We start from the raw sequence: 18,040 nt of genomic DNA, 5'->3' as shown, positions 1-18,040 counted from the left end.
TCTGGGTCTCCTTAAACATATGCCAGCCATTTTGGTGATGTATGTCTGAGGAGAGAAAAGGGGCATGTAGGTTCTAAAAAGAGAGGATAAGATTTAGGTGCGTGTACAGCTGTCACAGGAAGCAATGACGTCCAGGACCGTTCCAGGTTCTGCTTCTGAGGAGGAGGCACTGGCTGTGACGGCAATCCAGCCGCCTCCATTCCCTCTCCCTTGGAGGCTCAATGAGAGCATCCAAAGGAAAAGGAATGAGGTGGCAGCCAGACCACGGGGCTGCCAAAACACGAGGAGGTGGAGTTGGTGGTCCCATGATCCAACACCCCCTTCAAGTAGCGCTCAGGCACATGCCCTACTTGCAGCTACCTAGATATGCCTCTGCATGCGTGACTGTTGCTGCATCCAACTTCCCCCTACCAGTCCTCACCCCAAAGTCCTCCCCCAACATGCCCTTTTACTCCTCCTCTGCTTGTGAACTATTCCACACACACGGGCTTACCTGCATGGGAGCAGATCACTGGCCATGGAAGCAGGCTGCCAATATTGCAGCTGCTTTGCAGGAGTGGCTCGAAAATGGTCACTGGTGGTGCATTCTGTGCAGCATCATCAGCCAATTTTCAGCAGTAGGGCATTGTCGGGATAGGGGAAAGAGGATAGGGGAAGGAGGAAGGGCTTGATGGGTTCTTCTTCCTCCCTTCCTGTTTAGCAAATTGTGTGGCTCCTCTTCTTCTTCCCCCACCCTTCAGCTAATCAGGTTTCTCGCAGGGACCTTTGGGACACAGAGGGTCCCTGCAGAGCCATTGAGAACTGGGCCTTGAGCAAGATGCCTGATTGGGGCCCCCTTTCCTAAATTGTCCTACAAAAAGATGTTGCTACATATTTTAAACATATAAAATTTATTTAATACATCATCTAACAACTGATACAACAACTGAAAAGTAGTTATGGTCTGAAGGTGTAAGTTTTACAATCCCATGTTTGAAACGTACTAATCCATGTTGGTGCTTATGGAAAAGATGACATTTCCACTACAGCTTTAGGGCGCAATCCTAACCAACTTTCCAGCACCAAGGTGAGGGTGATGCAGCTCCGAGGTAAGGGAACAAACATTCCCTTACCTTAAGGGGGCCTCCATGACTACCACCCAACTGCAGGATGCAGCACATGCCCCATTGGCACAGCTGTGTCAGTGCTGGAAAGTTGGTTAGGATTTGGGCCTCAGTCCACTTTCAATGCACTTCTATTCTCCCTTTGTATTCTAGGGGGGCCTGTAGTTTGCTAAGGAATCCGAGAGCTGCTAGAGCTACCCTTAACAAACTACAGTCTCCATAATGCATTGGGGGAATAGAAGTGCATTGAAAGTGGACTAAAGCTGTAGTGTAGTGATTTTCAATCTTTTTCATCTCACTGACAAGGCACAATGGTTAAGGCACACCATCAGCTTTTTGACAATTGACAAGGCACAGTGTGCTGTCAATGGGGGCTCACATCCCCTAATGGTCCTATTGATAAATAACCCTCTCCCAAATTCCCACACCACACTTGGGGACCATTCACGGCACACCAGAGTGCCACGGCACAGTGGTTGAAAATAGTGTAGTGGAAAACACAGCACTGGATAGGCTGAGATTGAGGAGCCCAGATTTATTTTGTAATAAACTTGTTTTGTACAGTGTTATTTGTTTTGCTGTGGCCCGGGCTCCCTGGAAGTCTGGGCCCTGGGGATTTTGCCCCCCTGCCTCCCTCTTTCCTCTGGCCTGGGTTCTTGAGAATGCCACCCTTCCATCCACCCAATTGTCCAGCCAGCAACTAACCAGTTGGATAACCACCAATATCCAGTGGGTAAAACAAGAAAAAAAGATGAGAAGACAGTTCTCTTAAATGACTATCTTTGTGCTTGCATTAGAAAAAGAAAACCTGATTCTTCCCCACAGTCATTTCCTGTGCAGGGTTTTGCATTTATTAGCCTGAGTCCAAAGTGCTGCTTTCAAAGCCACATACTAAAAGGCCCAATGGAGTTGTTATTGTCATTTTCTTTTGAATGGGAGGCTCCACTGGACCGTTTCGACACTGTGGTATCTCTCAAACTTGCTTTGGAAATTCCCCTCAGTTTGAAAAGAAACTTGCCAGGTGGCAAAAAGTCCTGCTTTTTGAGAATGCAACTCCAAAGTTCCCCAAGTCACCCAATTCTGTTGTGCAGTTTTTAGGAACCAGGCATTGCATTCTCTGTCCGATGGGTACTGTTGCTGACATTATTTATTTTGCTTGTTTTGAGCTCGTACTAAACATTTCTATGATGTTGGTGATTTTTTTTGCAATGGCCAATATGAGTAGAACAAATAAAAAAGGATGTGTGTCTCTTCACAGAAGCAAAAGGATTTATTGCGTGGCCCCAGAATCTCAGTGAGGAGGAAGTGATGGCAGTGGTGAGTTGCTATGAATGTTTGTCAACCAACAATGAATACATGTTTTCCTGAATGTTTTACAGCAGCCAATATACTGAGTAAGGTGGTTTATGCCTTGTAGCTCATACTCATAAAAAGGAGTATTATAGTCTGGATGTTGAACAGCCTGTGTATTGGTAGATCATTGGTGAGACTTTTCCTGCATAGTTTACAGGGTGGACCCTTTAATGAGTCCTGGTGAGATGTTGGGTCCCCAGCAGCACATCGGAAGATGACCCAGCTGCCTATTCATGGTGACGTTGAAGCTGGAACCACCAAAGCTCTCTTCCTACTTTGCCCCTCTCTCTGTGTAATGGAAATGGGCAAGATCCCTTGAGGAGATAGGGTGTGGTGTAAGCAATGGCCCCTTGCTCTGGCAAGCAAGTTAATTCCAGATGCTGCACAGCTGCAGCCACTAGAGGCAACCAGGTTATTAAGGGATAAAAGCAGCACCTGATAAAGGGAAGGTTTGGTGGGTACCAGAAGGAGAAAAGCACTGAACTGATGGACTGAGGACCAAATGGCTGATGGATTGACTAAAGGACAGATGGTTGAATGAACTTCTGAGGATTACTAGAGACTGCTGGAGACACTGAGATTGGTGTGTGGCTGCCTCACCCAAGACCTCCTGAGGATCAAGGTGCTGCTGTAGAGGAGGGAGGAGCTGCTGGCAGGAGTGGAGAGGAGAGGAAGGAGGACCTTGGCAGGTTGAACAGGCAAGTACCCTGGTGGTGGGGTCCAGCAGTGCTGCAGGGCAGAACTACAGCCATTGTTGGGGAAAGAAGGGGAGCTAATTAGCTAAAAGTGGGCATAGGTTCTCTAAGCAAAGTTTGGACTGGGGATCTGGCAAAACACTCTGCTTGCAAGTTTAGGAAACAGATAGGATGAGGGAGAGGAAGAGGCTGTGAGGCAAGGAGCTGCTCTAGAGCATGGATTCTTCACACTACTTCCTCTCTTCTTCCCTTCCCTGTCTGCTTTTTCAAATAGCAGGGGGCAGGAATGAGAGAGAAGACACAGGCAAGAAGGATGGGAAGTACACTGGTTGGGGTGAAGGCATTACTGTGGGTGGGGTACAACAGCCAAAAATGTTGTACAGGGCATTCCACATGCATGGGGGGGGGGAGCAGAACCTGACTTTGGTTTTAGCACTTGGGGGAGGGATTGGCCATGCCTGATGGCTTGCAAGCTGTTTTGTCCCCTTAAAATGTAACGGTGAAATATTCTGAAGATTCTAGAACAGGCAGGTGTGGTGTATTTCAGTGAAATCAAGATCTGGCTTCTGGATTGTTTTCCCATGTTCCAGTTGCCCTCCAGTTCAGAGCGCACCATGATGGGAAGCTAGTTGCTAAAGGGCTTTTTGTCCTCATAATCAGCAGCAGGGAAGATGGATGAAGTAAACAGGGAAGTTTAGAACACAGCAGGCTAAGCATCAACTGCAGTTTCTTATGTTAATGCAGAGCCATTAAACAGAAAGATTTGATCTATGGATTGTGACTCTACCCCAGAAACGTATATACACACAAATGTGTATATACGTCTGACACATAAGTTGCACGGGTGTTTTTCCGAGTTTTGGGGTATTGCACTTACTACGCCACTATTATTGCTACAATTTTTCCCTTTCTTTGCCACTCGTTCTAGATCAGCCTGAATGTCTTTATATTTAATTCCCTTTTTGTGTTCATTGTTGTGCCTCCCCAAGTGTTGCTTACATCCATAATCCAACAATTGATCCTTTTCAGGAAAAAAAAAAATCAGGGATTTTCAAGGCCATGTTGAGTATATGCAATTTTAGCTATAGACACTGACGCTGGATCGTAACTCTTGCCCAAGGTGCAGGCCAACTACATTTTGTTCCATGTCGGGTATTTTCAGGTCATAAAGTTTTTTGGAATGGATCCCATATGCTGACACATCCAACATCTGACTGACCTAATTGATTAAACTCCACCTCTTTCCAGGTCCCACCTACAGACTTCTGATACTCACTGCGTTGGAAGAATTCATATCCTGTCCCAGGGCCTAGGAGAGGGGGGTAAAGGGGGTAACTTGTACCCGGGTCCAGGGTCAGAATGGGGGCCCCAGAGTCAAAGGAGGGGGCCCAGAAAGTTCCTGGGATCTGACATTTTCCTATCTCACCTGGGCTCCAAAGACTTTTTTGGTTGTTACCACCCTCCCCCTGCCCAATTTCCACCCTCCCCATTCTGTCTGCCCCGTTGCTCCTTCCCTTTTTGGGAAGGACCACCCCAAAAATTCTTTATACCTCCAGATAAAATTCCTGACACCCCCCCCCCCCGGACAAGGCTCAGAAGTATGGGGAGAAGAGTATGATCATGCTCTTGCCACTTTTGTAGAACAATTGAAACAGCAACACTGTCACACCCACACGTGACCCAATGTCACCAGTGCCAAAGTGCTGAGTGCTACCTAGGATATTAGAAAGGCCCCACTTTTAACTAAAGAGAAATTATTTGAGAGTTTTGCAAGTTTCATACAGCACACATGAATATCAATGGAAGTAAAATGTCCTTCAAGCACAAGATGTGACCTTTCAAATGGTTTGATATTTTCACTACTGAGGTTTTAGGGAATGATTGTTTTTAAGGCACCCACGCCTCTTCACTTAGCAAGAACTATTTCACAAATATCACCATATTATGAAAAGTAAACAAAAAATGCAGCTTGAGCGCATTCGCATGATCTGGTGGAGGTGGAGGGTACTCAAAGGATTTCCCTATGTTTGTTTGTCCTAAAAGTTTTCACTTTTTTTAATAGAGCCTTTATTGAAATAGGAGGTTTAATTATATTGGCAATGCTTTGCGATAGGAAAGCTGACTCAGTGTTATTCCTGACACAATGTGAGCAAATTCAGCAAAACAATGTTGCAGAGAAAACAAACAGAATAGTGTAGCAACTTCAGGGGCCTGCTAGTAAACTGCAAACTAATGTAGGGGAAAAAAGGGTTCTGAAACTCTGGATTTGCATGTCAATAGGTCTAATCTGAGCAATCTTTCCCTTACAGAATATATAACAGACCACTTAAACTGCAGGCATCATAAAATGAAGAGACTAGGCTACAATGCCCTTCAGTTTAGCATTTGTCATCATCTTTATTGGTTGTTTTATTAAACTGTAAAATTTATTGTTGAATTGATTTTTATGAAGAAACACGGATGGCCCCAACACAAGGCCAGATTAACATAGTATCAAAAGTAGCAAATGCTATGGGCCCCACACCCAAGGGCACTGCTAGCAGGGGGCAACCCTGCACCAACAAAATGCCCAAATTCTGCACAGCTAAATGATGAAATGCACCCACTTTGGTGAGTTTTTCTGTGCTTTGCCCTTAAGATGGGGGGGGCACGAATCCAGTAATGTTGTTAGAAGTGGAAATGGTAAGTGGTGCAGGTGCCGTGTAAGTTGCCCCTCCCACTCATGTTTGAGCCATTCCGGGCAGCATCAGCAATGTGCAGGAGCACTTGTGCATTTGCCCTTGCTGCCCAGATTGCAAGTGGGGGGGACTGCTTACACAGCATTCTGTGGCACCTGCAGTACTTACCATTTTGCCCCACCCCAGCTATGCTACTAGGCCAGGGGTCGGCAACCTGTGGCTCTAGAGCCGCATGCGGCTCTTTCAGCTGCCTGCTTCGGCTCCTCCAGGTGAAAGTGGCAAAGAGTGTGACAGGAGGCACCTGTGCTGGGAGGGCAGGCTGCTTTCCTCCGCCCCCTGAGCTCACTGTCCTCCTCTCCCTTCACCCCCACCTGCCCGCATTGGTTTCCCTTTTCAATTTTGCTGCTCTGCAGGCTTCAGGTCCCTGTTTTTCCCTTCCCCAACTCTCCAGCAGGCTCAGCCAATCAGCATCCAGCAGGCTTCTGACTTTTTCTGTTGGAATGGCTCAGGGCCCTTCACTGGCTGACCACCAGCCAATCCTGCGCCACCATTGCAAGCCCTTGCAGCCCGCCTTTCCTTGAGCAGGTCCCCACTCAGTGCAAGGAGAGGCTTTTCCTCCACAGCAGAGGAGACATCCTGTGTGTCTACTCAGTAGTAAGCCCCATTACAGTGGATGAAACTTGCTCCCAGGAAAGGGTGCCTGGGATGGCAGCCTTGGCACCTGCTCCTATGCGTATCTACTCAGTTGTAAGCCCCATTACAGAGGATGAAGCTTACTCCCAGGAAAGGGTGCCTGGGATGGCAGCCTTGAAGCCTGCTCAAGACCAAGTGCAAGGACAGGTGAGTGGGAGCCCGTGCAGGTCTGTTCCAGAGTAAGCCCCGATATACCGTATTTATCGGCGTATAACACGCACTTTTTCCCCCTGAAAATAGGGGGCAAATGATGTATGCATGTTATACGGCGATGTCTCTTTAAGGGATCCCGTTCCCAATAGTGCCTAGCGGCGGCACAGCGTCGTGACGTGATGTCAGCGCTGCGCCCGCCGCATATTATCACAGCCGATGGCAGCTGATGAATATGGTAAGTGGAGACCCTTTCTTTGGGGAGGGGAGGGGGGAGGGATTGAGGTGAGGTGGCATAAGTAATGCTTTGGATGGTGAAGAAGATGAGCTGATTTATGAAGATAGTAGCAGTGAAAGCAGCAGTGTTCATTGCGATTTTGAAGATAGCAGTGAAGATGAAGAGTTTCTTGGTTTCCCAGATAGTGATTTCTGAGTAAACTTTTGTAAAAACAAAATATCCAAGTTTCTTTTGTTAAAACAGTTGCTTTTACTGTCCTTTTACATTATTTACCTTATATGTGGTAATAATATTAATAAAAAAAAGTTCTGAGCTACCCTTATTTTTTTCCTGAAATTTCCCTCTTAAAATGAAGATGCGTGTTATACGCCTGTGCGTGTTATACGCCGATAAATACGGTAGTCCCTGGGCTACTCCCAGGAAGGTGTGGAGGGCTGTATCCTCAGCCTCCTCCTATGCAGGTCTACTCACAAGTAGTCAGTGAGGCTTCCTCCCAGGAAAGTGTGGTGAGGACTGCAACCTGAGAGCTCCAACCAACTTGTCTGCTCAGAAGTCCCATTGTAGTCAATGGGGCTTACTCCCAGGATAGTGTGGAGAGGGTTGCAGGCAGGCAGGGCAGAAGCTGGCCTGTGGTTGCCCCCCACCTTCCCCCCCCCAGCTCTGGCTTCTTCTCTGGAGTCTGTGTCCTTTTTTCCTTCCAGCAGGGTGCCTCTGGAAGGTGGGGGGAGTTCTTTAGTATCCATGTAAGATCTGGTGAGGAGGTAGATGTGGTGTCAGCAGTGGCCCCTTTAAGGGTAAGGCCTGGGCATCCAGCAGAGTGTGCTGCACAGCTGCAGCCACTTGAAGGCAATAGGGACCTCAGGGATATAAGGAGCGCCTGAGGAAGGGGGTGTGGGTTGGAGAAGGAGTGCAGGTTGGAGAGGAGGCTGGGTTGGGCTTATTGACTTTGATTTTGATACTCTGGCTGATTTGACTGACTTACTTTGGAAACTGATCTTGGACTGTGACTTGGCTTATTGACTTTGGACTCTGCCCTGAATACTCTGACTTTGTGACTAATGTACTGCTAGAGACACTGGAGTTTGGTGTGTGGCTGCTGTGCCCAAGACCTGCTGAGGACCCAGGGTCTGCTGTAGTGGTGATAGGCTGCTGGCAGGAGAGAGGACCTCTGCAGGTTGAACAGGCAAGCTACCCTGGAGGTGGGGTCCAGCAGAACTGCAGGGCAGAACCAGGGTCATTTGTTGGGGGAAAGAAGGGGAGCTAATTTGCTTAAAGTGGGCCTAATTCTCCAGGCAGAGAATGGCCTTGGAATCAGGCAAAACACCATAGAGGACCAGGCGTCTGAAAACACAGGACAAGAATGTATGACAAAACTAACTAAAAGCTACAAGAGGGGGCTATTATTAAAATGGGACCTATAAGAGCATAAAGGTGAAAAAAAAACTATATATGCAGTATTAACTTCATTTTAGATGTCAAAAGGGTTTTGTGGCTCCTAAGGTTTTTTTCCCTCCGGAAAATGGGTCCAAGTGGCTCTTTGAGTGTTTAAGGTTGCCAACCCCTGTACTAGGCAAATTGACTGAAATACTATTCATACCTACTCAGAAGTCTAGTAAACTTTTTAGCAAATGTATAACAAATGAGAAAAATAGAATGAGTCTACCATGCAAATAAATAATTTATATTTATGGATTTTTTTTAAATTTAGGGCCCCTTTATTACATATGCACTAGCTTAATCCAGCCCTGCCCCAACATGAATACATTTGAAAAGCATTGAAAATGTTGGGGGGGGGGGGGAAATGAGATTACACTTGGCTTTTGATGAAACTGTTTTGTTCTTCCCGATGTACATACCTTACATTATGGCCTATTTAACCCTTCTCCCTTCTGGTGCCCTTGACCCAACTTGCACTTTTTTTTGCAGGACGAGGTGTAGGTTGAGGAAAAAGAAAGAACATGATTGCATTGGTTCATTCCTTCTAAGCAAAAGCATGCGATCTCTACCTCGTGTTTATATAACCATTGTGCTGGACTTCCAGCATCCACAGCAAAACAAAACAGCCTTTCTAGATGTGCTTTAGCTATTTAAACCAAAATTACATTCTAATGAACTTTAATTTTCACTCTGGAATCTTCCCCCAGTTCAGTTAATTCATATTACCACTGCCCACAAGTTATGTTATTCCTGCTTTAAATATCAGCACATTCCATCCAGTTTCGTAGAGGAGTAGACACTCCCCCCCCCTGCTTGCATGCTGCCCTGAGCATCTCTGAAATTACATGGGACCAGCTGTTCCACAAGGAAGTCATTCTAGCGTGCCATTTCCATCACTGTTCCTTCCTGTCCAGTAAAAGTTACACAGCTCAGTGAGAATGTTTATATTCATTTATACAAGTACTTATATACTGCCTTTCTTTGGTTGTCAGATTTCTCCTCAGACTTTATTCCAAGGCGGTTTACAGAGGTTCTAAACCCCCGTAGGGATTTTTACAATTGAATAGTTTTAGTCTTTCATAGAACTCCTTGTGCCAGCTGGATTCCTTCCTGATCTGGCCTCTCTCTGGCCCTTCACCTCCCACGCTCCACTTGACGGCAACTCCTCTCTGCCACCGAGGGTCAGCTCATCAGTATATCAGCGTGTCATCAGTTCTTGGTTACTTCCGGTTGTTTCAAACTGGCAGCCTCAGATCTTCAGGCATACAATGTGGCAGCTCTATCAACTGGGCCAGACCTCCTGAATGTTGTCAGTTTCATCCAACAGTTTCATCCAGTTTCTGGCTCAACTGGGCCAGACCTCCTGAATGTTGTCAGTTTCATCTGCTCATAGACAAGAGGTGATAATGAAGGAAGCTGGCAATGGTGAAATCCACAGGGCTAGTTCCTGATCTTGTCAGTTTTAACTAGAAAGTAAACAAGGAAGACTGTAAAGGAAATCTGCCTCAGTGAAGCAAACACCTTTTCCCCCTGGAGCCCATACACAGAGGGGAATCCAACAATCTTTCTCTATATCAGCTGCGCCCAAAGTAGTGACTGCTGCATTTGAAAAATGTGGTCCCTGTTCAGAACTCAGCTTTTCATTCTGCTCCCATGTGTCTTGTTCTCCTGGTAGACCTGGGCACCAGGATGCCCTGGGAGTTGCATCTGTTTCCTGGTGTCCCAAAAGGCTGCACAGCAGGACATCCAGACAGACGTGACTGCCTGGAAAGTACTGGTGCCCAGGTCTTCCAGAAGAACGAGCCACGTGGGAGCGGAACCAAAAAGTCCACTCACTGCATGGAAAGATTCTACCGAATTCCAGATCCAGACCTTGGGCTGTGGTTTGACCAGTCCTGCTCTATATGATCACCTGCAGGCATCCATATGTCTACAATGGTATTGTGAAAGTACTCTGTGAACTGGAAGTTCACTAATATAGGACCATACTAAGGAAGGATCACCAAAGTGAAGAAACCCAGCATTCTAACAGCCCAATGCTAACTAGTGCTGGTGCAGCGGGGCCACATTACCCACCCTGTATCCAGTACTGGCAAGTAGTAGGCTGAAGGCCTCCTTGATGTGACATTTGTCCTCTTTCCCCATGTAAATCCCTAGCCTGGTCAGTGGGGCAACTTGGATCAGCACCTGCTAAATGGCCAGTGAGAGTTTGAGCTGCCCTGAGCTGTGTCAGGTTTTCAGGCACAGGAAGGGGGGTAGATTCGATGTGCGCCAGTGCTGCCAATTCTACTCCTGGGCCCAATCATCCCTGTCTCCTCCATCCCTTGTCCTTGCGCTGCCCAGTGACAGTTTACCTGCTCCATTGGGCGCTCCTTGGAGATATGGCATCAGCAGGATGGCAAATGCTTTCCCGCTGGGACACTTAAAACCCAAACTGCTAGAAAGTGCTTTACATGACCGATCCTGTCTGAACTTGGAAGCTAAGCAGGGTCAGGCCTGGTTAGTATTTGGATGGGAGACCACCTAGGAATACCTGGTGCTGTAGGCTTATACCATAGTCTTTCGAGACTGAAGGTTGCCAACCATTTGGGACAGCCAGCGCCGGCATAGGAAGCGTAGGATTGTGCTGTTGTACTACATTACAAACATATTCATCGAACTTCTCTGACATAGCCTACATGTGCATAAACCGCTTTCCAACAAATTGTCCCTGGCTGGATGGAGAAATGCCTACACAAATGTGGTTCATGAATTAGGCCAGCACTTGAGTAGTCCTGGTTAGATTTTCTTACTAGTGAATATTGAAAGTCAACTGTTGGGGCAGAAATATGGAATAATTTTTTCACCCTCACTCTCCCTTCTCTGCTGAACAGTTTGATCTCCAGCATTCCGAGGGACAGACATATGTAGATTTGGATTGGGGCCACAGTGCCTTGGGGAAATGAGCAGAAAGCAGCTTTTATTTTTAGAAGGCTGCAAGAGCTACAGTTTGGAGAGGGGAGGAAATGTGTGGGTGACATTGTATTGCAGCTGTTTTGTTTATTTCATCCCTTTAGGAACTTAATTGGGAAAGAGTAGGTTAACACATGCCTCAGCCTTTGTTTCTCTGGATTGCTCATCTTATGGGGCGGAGCTAACTTTTGTGTGTGCAGCCTATTGCTTCAATTGCAATTCCATTTTTATTTCAGTTTAATTTCAAACAGAAATCTAAGCTGTATCTGGTTGAGGTCAGAAGAAAAAAGTAAAAAATAAAAACCGTCACACCAAGATCATATGATCATCAGTAGATCTACTGCATGCCAAAAGACTGTGTATATCTAAGCCACATGCTCCAGTCCATCACTCTTTCTGGATTTCACAATTATGGTTGCAGTGGGTGACCTTTGAAGTAAATGACACTTTTTGGTTTTGGTAATTGATGTTTACCATCATGCAATGGTAATTTCAAAGCGCCAGAGAAGCAACTTAAATTCAGACTCCTCCTGGGCATCAATGCAAGTGCCTTGCAGTTGTCAACTCTAGTGATGAAAAAGATGACAGGCTTTTTTCTCTTCTGCTAAACTAAGCAGGCTTTAAAAATCACTCTTGATCTGAACATTGGAGATGTCCACCGTTGTATAGAGGGCAATGGATGAGATGTCTGGCAGGAGGTCTGGCTCAGTTGGTAGAGCTGCCGCCTTGTATGCCTGAAGATCTGAGGCTGCCAGTTCGAAACAACCAGAAGTACCCGAGAACTGACGACAGCCTGATATACTGATGAGCTGACCCTGAGTGGCAGAGAGGAGTTGCTGTCAAGTGGAACGTGGGTGGTGAAGACCCAAGAGAGGCCAGACCGGGAAGGAATCCAGCTGGGACGAGGAGTTCTATGAAAAGCTAGAACTATTCAATTGTAAAAATCCCTACGGGGGTTTAGAACAGCCTGCCTATGGATTAAAGTCTGAGGAGAAATCTGACAACCAAAGAAAGGCGGTATATAAATACCTGTATAATTAAATAAAATGTATTAATGCTAAAAAAATTACAGCATATAAATTCAAAGGTTTCAGCTTATTAGTGAAGAAAGGAAGAACAGACATATGTAATACATAATATTTTCTATCATACCCAAAGCCTATTCTTTCCACCATAGTGGGGAATAGGAATAGATGTAGATGACAAGGAGAGAGTAAAATATTTTATTCAGCATTGTCAGTCAATCAGTCTTTAATGTTCAGTGCTTTGTGATTACCCAAATAAGAAGTCATTCCAAATACTGTTGTGTGGTGTATGCTATACATGATCCAGCTGGCATGTATTGCCAAATCTTCGGAAGGAAGGAAGCTAATTAATCTTTTTCAGACTCCACAGTTCAACAAAAGAACTTCAGTCAATGTGAAATATGGCCAAGATGTTGAGTTATTTTACTGTTTTAAACTACAGATTATATTTACAAAACCTTGTCTACAATGTAAACTGTTTGTCCCTTAGTGGGAATACCATTTTCTTGGTTTTTTTCTTTCTAGTCTAAATATGCAGTTAATGCAGATTATTTGTTGGATATGGCCAAGTTCAACGCACTCAAAAGTGCGTGTGTGTGTGGGGGGGGGGGTTATGCACACTAGATTCTCCATGTGCTTTAGGATGCCTTACAACTGAATCCTATGGAATCTTGTGATCTGCTGTCATAAGTAACCCGCAACCCAATCCTGAGCTGCCCGCCGCACGGGGCTGCAGTGACACCGAAAATGGCTGCTGCCACATCCTACACACTCTGGGCAGCCGCCAGCACATCTTCGGGAGAAGGGGACTTTTGTTCCCTTCCCCTGGGTAAAGCAAGTAGCCCTGCAATGGGACTACTCAATTCATTGCAAACCAAAAGGTTGACGGTGAATCAAGAGCCTCTGTGTAGAGCGGAGAGCCCAACATGGAGGCTCTGAATCTGGTGGAGCCCTCTTCCCGCCCACCTCCCCAGAACACTTTTTCCCGGTCTCCCCCCATGTCCCCGCTTACCTTTCCACTGTTTGGCGGTTCACGTAACCGCCAAGCTCCAGCCACCCACGTTTGCGACAGTGCGTGCCACTGTTCAGGATTGGGCAGGTATAAATCATCTTAGTTGCTCCCTTTTGCACCTTTTCCATTTCCACTATGTCCTTTTTGAGACGTGGCGACCAGAACTGGACACAATACTCCAGGTGTGGCCTTACCATCGATTTGTACAACGGCATTATAATATTAGCCGTTTTGTTCTCAATACCTTTTCTAATGATCCCAAGCATAGAATTGGCTTTCTTCACTGCCGCTGCACATTGGGTCAACACTTTCATTAACCTGTCCACCACCACCCCAAAATCTCTCTCCTGATCTGTCACAGACAGCTCAGAACCCATCAGCCTATAGGTGAAGTTTTGATTTTTTGCCCCAATGTGCATGACCTTGGATTATACTTACTTCCATTGAAACGCATCTGCCATTTTGCTGCCCATTCTGCCAGTTGGAGAGATCCTTCTGGAGCTCCTCACAGGGCTGGCCCAGGCTGACCAGGAATGGGGTTAGGATCTGGCATAACAGCCGGATCCTGGCCCCACTCCCTGCCCACCTGCCCCTGGGACCACTCACCACCCACCCTAGCCGCCCTGAAACGTCTCCTCCATGCCCCCCACGCCCTCCCCCAGAACTCTGTGCCGGCCAAGTTCGGCTGGCGCAAACTCGCAGTCCCCGGGGCCTACAATAGCACAGTTAGGACAGTGCAAGTCTCTTGTGCCGTCCTAACTGCCTCCAAGTTGGTGTAAAAGTGCTTTATAGCACTTTACTCCTGGGCCAGCGCAAGGTACTTGCGCCAGCCTAACCGCTAGTTAGGATTGCGCCCTTAGTGACGCTGCATAGTTGCCTGAATATTACCATGTTATGTTGTATGCATAGTTCAGAGTGCTTTGTTCTATTCTGTTTAATACATTTTGGAGCAAAAAACAGACCAATGATCCAGCATTATCATCAGTAATAAGATATATCTCAATATACCTCAACTGAAGGAGAGAACAGGAAAAATGGGGGGAGGGGCAGCCAGACTGACCACAGTCACACCTGCTACAACCAGAAGCAGCTGTTCTCTTGTCTGCAGTGGCTTTTATAGGAAGCAGCTGTTCAAGGGAGGTTGTCTTCCAGCACTTGTTAAAGAAAGGCATGAAAAGATCCCACCCACTTGCCCATTTTGAAGAACCCTGTTCTCTTTTACGTTTCAGACTGTTAGGAAACAGGCATTCCAGACTACAGCAATACCTTAACTTCCATCCTCTTGACTTTCATGGCTTTGCTCTTTCAGCTGTTTTCAGTTATAACCATATTTCAAATTTCACCCACATGCTTTTCTCTTTTGTTCCATTTCATCTAAACCTCCACAACCTTCATTGATGTTCTTATGTTTATTTTTCTTTTATTTCCATTTCTGTAGTTATATATACTGTATGTAACTATAAACTGCAGTGTCTCTCACACATTAGCACTGGGACCCACTTTTTAGAATGAAAATTTGTCAGGTCACACCAGAAGTGATGTTATGACTGGAAGTGACATCATCAAGCAGGAAAATTTTTAACAGTCCTAGGCTGCAATCCTACCCACACTTACCCAGGAGTAAGTCCCATTTACTGTCATTGTTAAAAGTACAGGTTTGTAACATTTCCCCAAATGCAGTTGCATACCATGGTAACATCAAGTCTTATATATTAAAAATAAAATATTGAAATGAATGGGGACCCACCTGAAATTGGCTCGCGACCCACCTGGTGGATCCCAACCCACACTTTGAGAAACACTGATATCTTGTATATATTACAGTATATAGTTATTTACATTTTTTGGTCAGCCAAAATAAATCTGCAAGCTAAGTAAAGCTATGTTTTTCTACTCATCCATTTTTTATTTTCATCCATGCTCTGGTCCCTAACCAGATGAAAGTCTAAGGTATTGCTGTGCTTACAATTGCTCTCAGTTTCTGAACTTAGGTACAGGGCATCTAAATAAACTTACATAAGTTTATTTAGTGACAACAAAAAGCCAAGCTACATAATTGTAGCCCCATGTGACGGTTGTGGAACTGTACGACTTCAGTCTGCTGGTGGAAGATGAAATGTTTAAATGCCTTATACATACAAAATTAGCATGCCAGGAAGAAGGTTCTAGTTAGCTCATCTAGCTAGCCCCAACATGCTCATTTTGAACGTAAACCCTCAGGGAGGAGGGTTTACAAAAAAATAAAAGTGAGTATTCACACATTCAGTTCCCAGTTGCAGTCTGAAATATATTGCCCAGCTCAAGATCCTATATTTTAGATCTAAGGTTGATATCCTAAACATACTTTACATACCTCTTCATAAGCTCCACTAGTGAAAATTCCCTGTAATCATGTTTAGGACTGAGTAGTATAAGATACTGCTGGCCACTGTCCATTCCCTGGGAAGTACTGGTAGATTTTAGAAGGTATTCACGAGCACGTGGTTTTATACCAGAATCTCCTTCTGTGCAGACTATTTCTCTGTTATCAGACCACACTACCTGCCTGTAATATTAAATATTCCTCTCCAACTGAATGTAAAGCTTATACGAAAGTGACCTCCACATTTTCCATAGCTCTGCTGTGTGACTGATGGATTACCTAGATTCATTAGACTTTCACGAAGCACATAAAGATTCCCCGAGGATTCTGTTTTCCTTTGCACATAAATATTTCTACAAATATTTATGTTCCCTTATGAAGGCATCAGTGTGTCATCATGTCCAGAAAAAAGCATCCCTAAAAGAATATGCTCTAAATTCTCATTTCGCAATTAATTTTTAAAGATCTTATGACAAGCACCAGATTGGGTATTTATGTTAAGAACAGAAGAATTACTTAACTGAATCAGACCTGTGTCTCTCTACTCCAGCATTGTTAGTCTAGCAACAGCCAACCAGGTGCCTAGCAGGGTATGAAGTTGATGGCCCTTCATGAACTGGCATCTGGGGCATACTGTATTTGACACTATTTCACTATTAGCAGGTGATAAGAACATAAAAAGAGCCCCACTGGATAAGGCCAAAGGCCTGTCCAGTTTTCTGTATCTCTGAGTGGCCCACCATGATATCCTGTCCCCCCTGAATTTGTCTAATACCATATGTTTTGAAAGCCATCTAACCGAGTGACCACCACCACCACATTGCATCTCTTAGGAGAAGATATGAAGAAGTTTTCTCCAGTCTAGACAGAAAGGACTTCTGGCCTTCATATTCTGTAATGCAGCCTATTGGGCCTTTGATCTCCACCCCAACCCCATTCCTTTGATCCACTTTGGGCCACACATTTTACCGACTTCATAAAAACAAAAAATCCTTACTAAAAACAAAAGACCACGAAAACTCTCAACTGCACACCTTCCCTGAACGACAGAGGAATCTAGTTCTGTGTCTGTGTTCTTGTTTCCTGTGTCGGCTTAAAACAAACCTGGCTCATGCAATCTGGAAAGCATTCCTTGCCTCTGATTATTTTTCACTGCATATCCACAAGCAAGACTCATAACATTAAGGAAATGCATTGTTAATAAAAGCATTTAAGACAAATTTTGTTCCGCTCTTGCAACCATTTTAAAATGCAAACTACAGACAGTGAGCAACACTTACTAAAATATGCATGATGAAACAGCACTTGATTTCCTCTGTGACTTATTAATAGTCTTCAGCCTAATTAGTATGAATTAAATACACTCCGAATGTAGGAAATAGGAAAATTGGAACACTGAGATAGCTTGCTTTGTACTGTGTGGGCCAAAAGAGTAGCCCCACCTATATTTAGCTCCGTGGGAAGACAGGGAATTTGGATACATCTGCAAGAGGTCAAGTGGTTAAAGTTGGAGGTGAGTGTATTCATTAGACAGTCACCCTACAGTTGAATTTGCCTGTTCAGCAATGCTAAGGGTTGTGTTTCCATCAATATCACCTTCATTAGGGATGCTCAGATGTGTATAGCATTACATACATACCTTCTGACTTAGGCTGCAGTCCACGGCCTGTTGATTTCAAGATTTCAGAATGAATGAATCTTAGGGCACAATCTTAACCCACTTTCCAGCACCGACATAAGGGCAATGCAGCTCTGAGGTAAGGGAACAAATATTTCCCTACTTTGAGGAATCCTCCGTGAGTTCCACCCAACTACAGTATGAAGCACATGCCCCATTGGCAACCTATAGTAGTGCTGGGAAGTTGTTGTTGTTGTTGTTGTTGTTATTAACAGTATTTATATACCGCTTTTCAACTAAAAGTTCACAAAGCGGTTTGCAGAGAAAAATCAAATAACTAAATGGCTCCCTGTCCCAAAAGGGCTCACAATCTAAAAAGATGCAAATGAATACCATCAGACAGCCACTAGAACAGACAGTGCTGGGGTGAGGTGGGCCAGTTACTCCCCCCTGCTAAAAAAAAGGAGCACCCACTTGAAAAAGTGCCTCTTACCCAATTAGCAAGGGTTGGGCCTTAGGCTGCAATCCTAACCACACTTTCCTAAGAGTAAGTCCCACTGAACAAAATAGGACTTACTTCTGAGTAGACCTGGTTAGGATTGCACCCTCAGACTGTTAATTTTTTTTTTTGCAAGGGCAGCATGAGAATACACTTTCCACATCAGCTGTAAGTTTCCCAAGTTTCAAGCAAGGCAACAAAAGTCTAGGAGAGTGTGTACAATAT

The 18,040-nt window shown here is 45.1% G+C and overlaps 1 protein-coding gene across 6 annotated transcripts in view; it reads left to right on the top strand.

Annotated features, from left to right (window-relative positions):
* PALM2AKAP2 (PALM2 and AKAP2 fusion) overlaps positions 1–18,040 on the top strand; it is a 287,822-nt gene that overhangs the window by 146,202 nt on the left and 123,580 nt on the right. For all 6 annotated transcript variants that reach the window (XM_066616313.1, XM_066616312.1, XM_066616317.1 and 3 more), the window contains one exon: positions 2,362–2,420. In XM_066616313.1, coding sequence (XP_066472410.1) covers positions 2,362–2,420 — 59 coding nt within the window. The remainder of the gene's footprint in view (positions 1–2,361; positions 2,421–18,040) is intronic.

This window comes from Tiliqua scincoides, chromosome 2, assembly GCF_035046505.1.
Source record: "Tiliqua scincoides isolate rTilSci1 chromosome 2, rTilSci1.hap2, whole genome shotgun sequence".
NCBI lineage: Eukaryota > Metazoa > Chordata > Lepidosauria > Squamata > Scincidae > Tiliqua > Tiliqua scincoides.
Note: the sequence above shows the minus strand (reverse complement) of the source record. Positions and strands in the feature narration are given on the sequence as shown.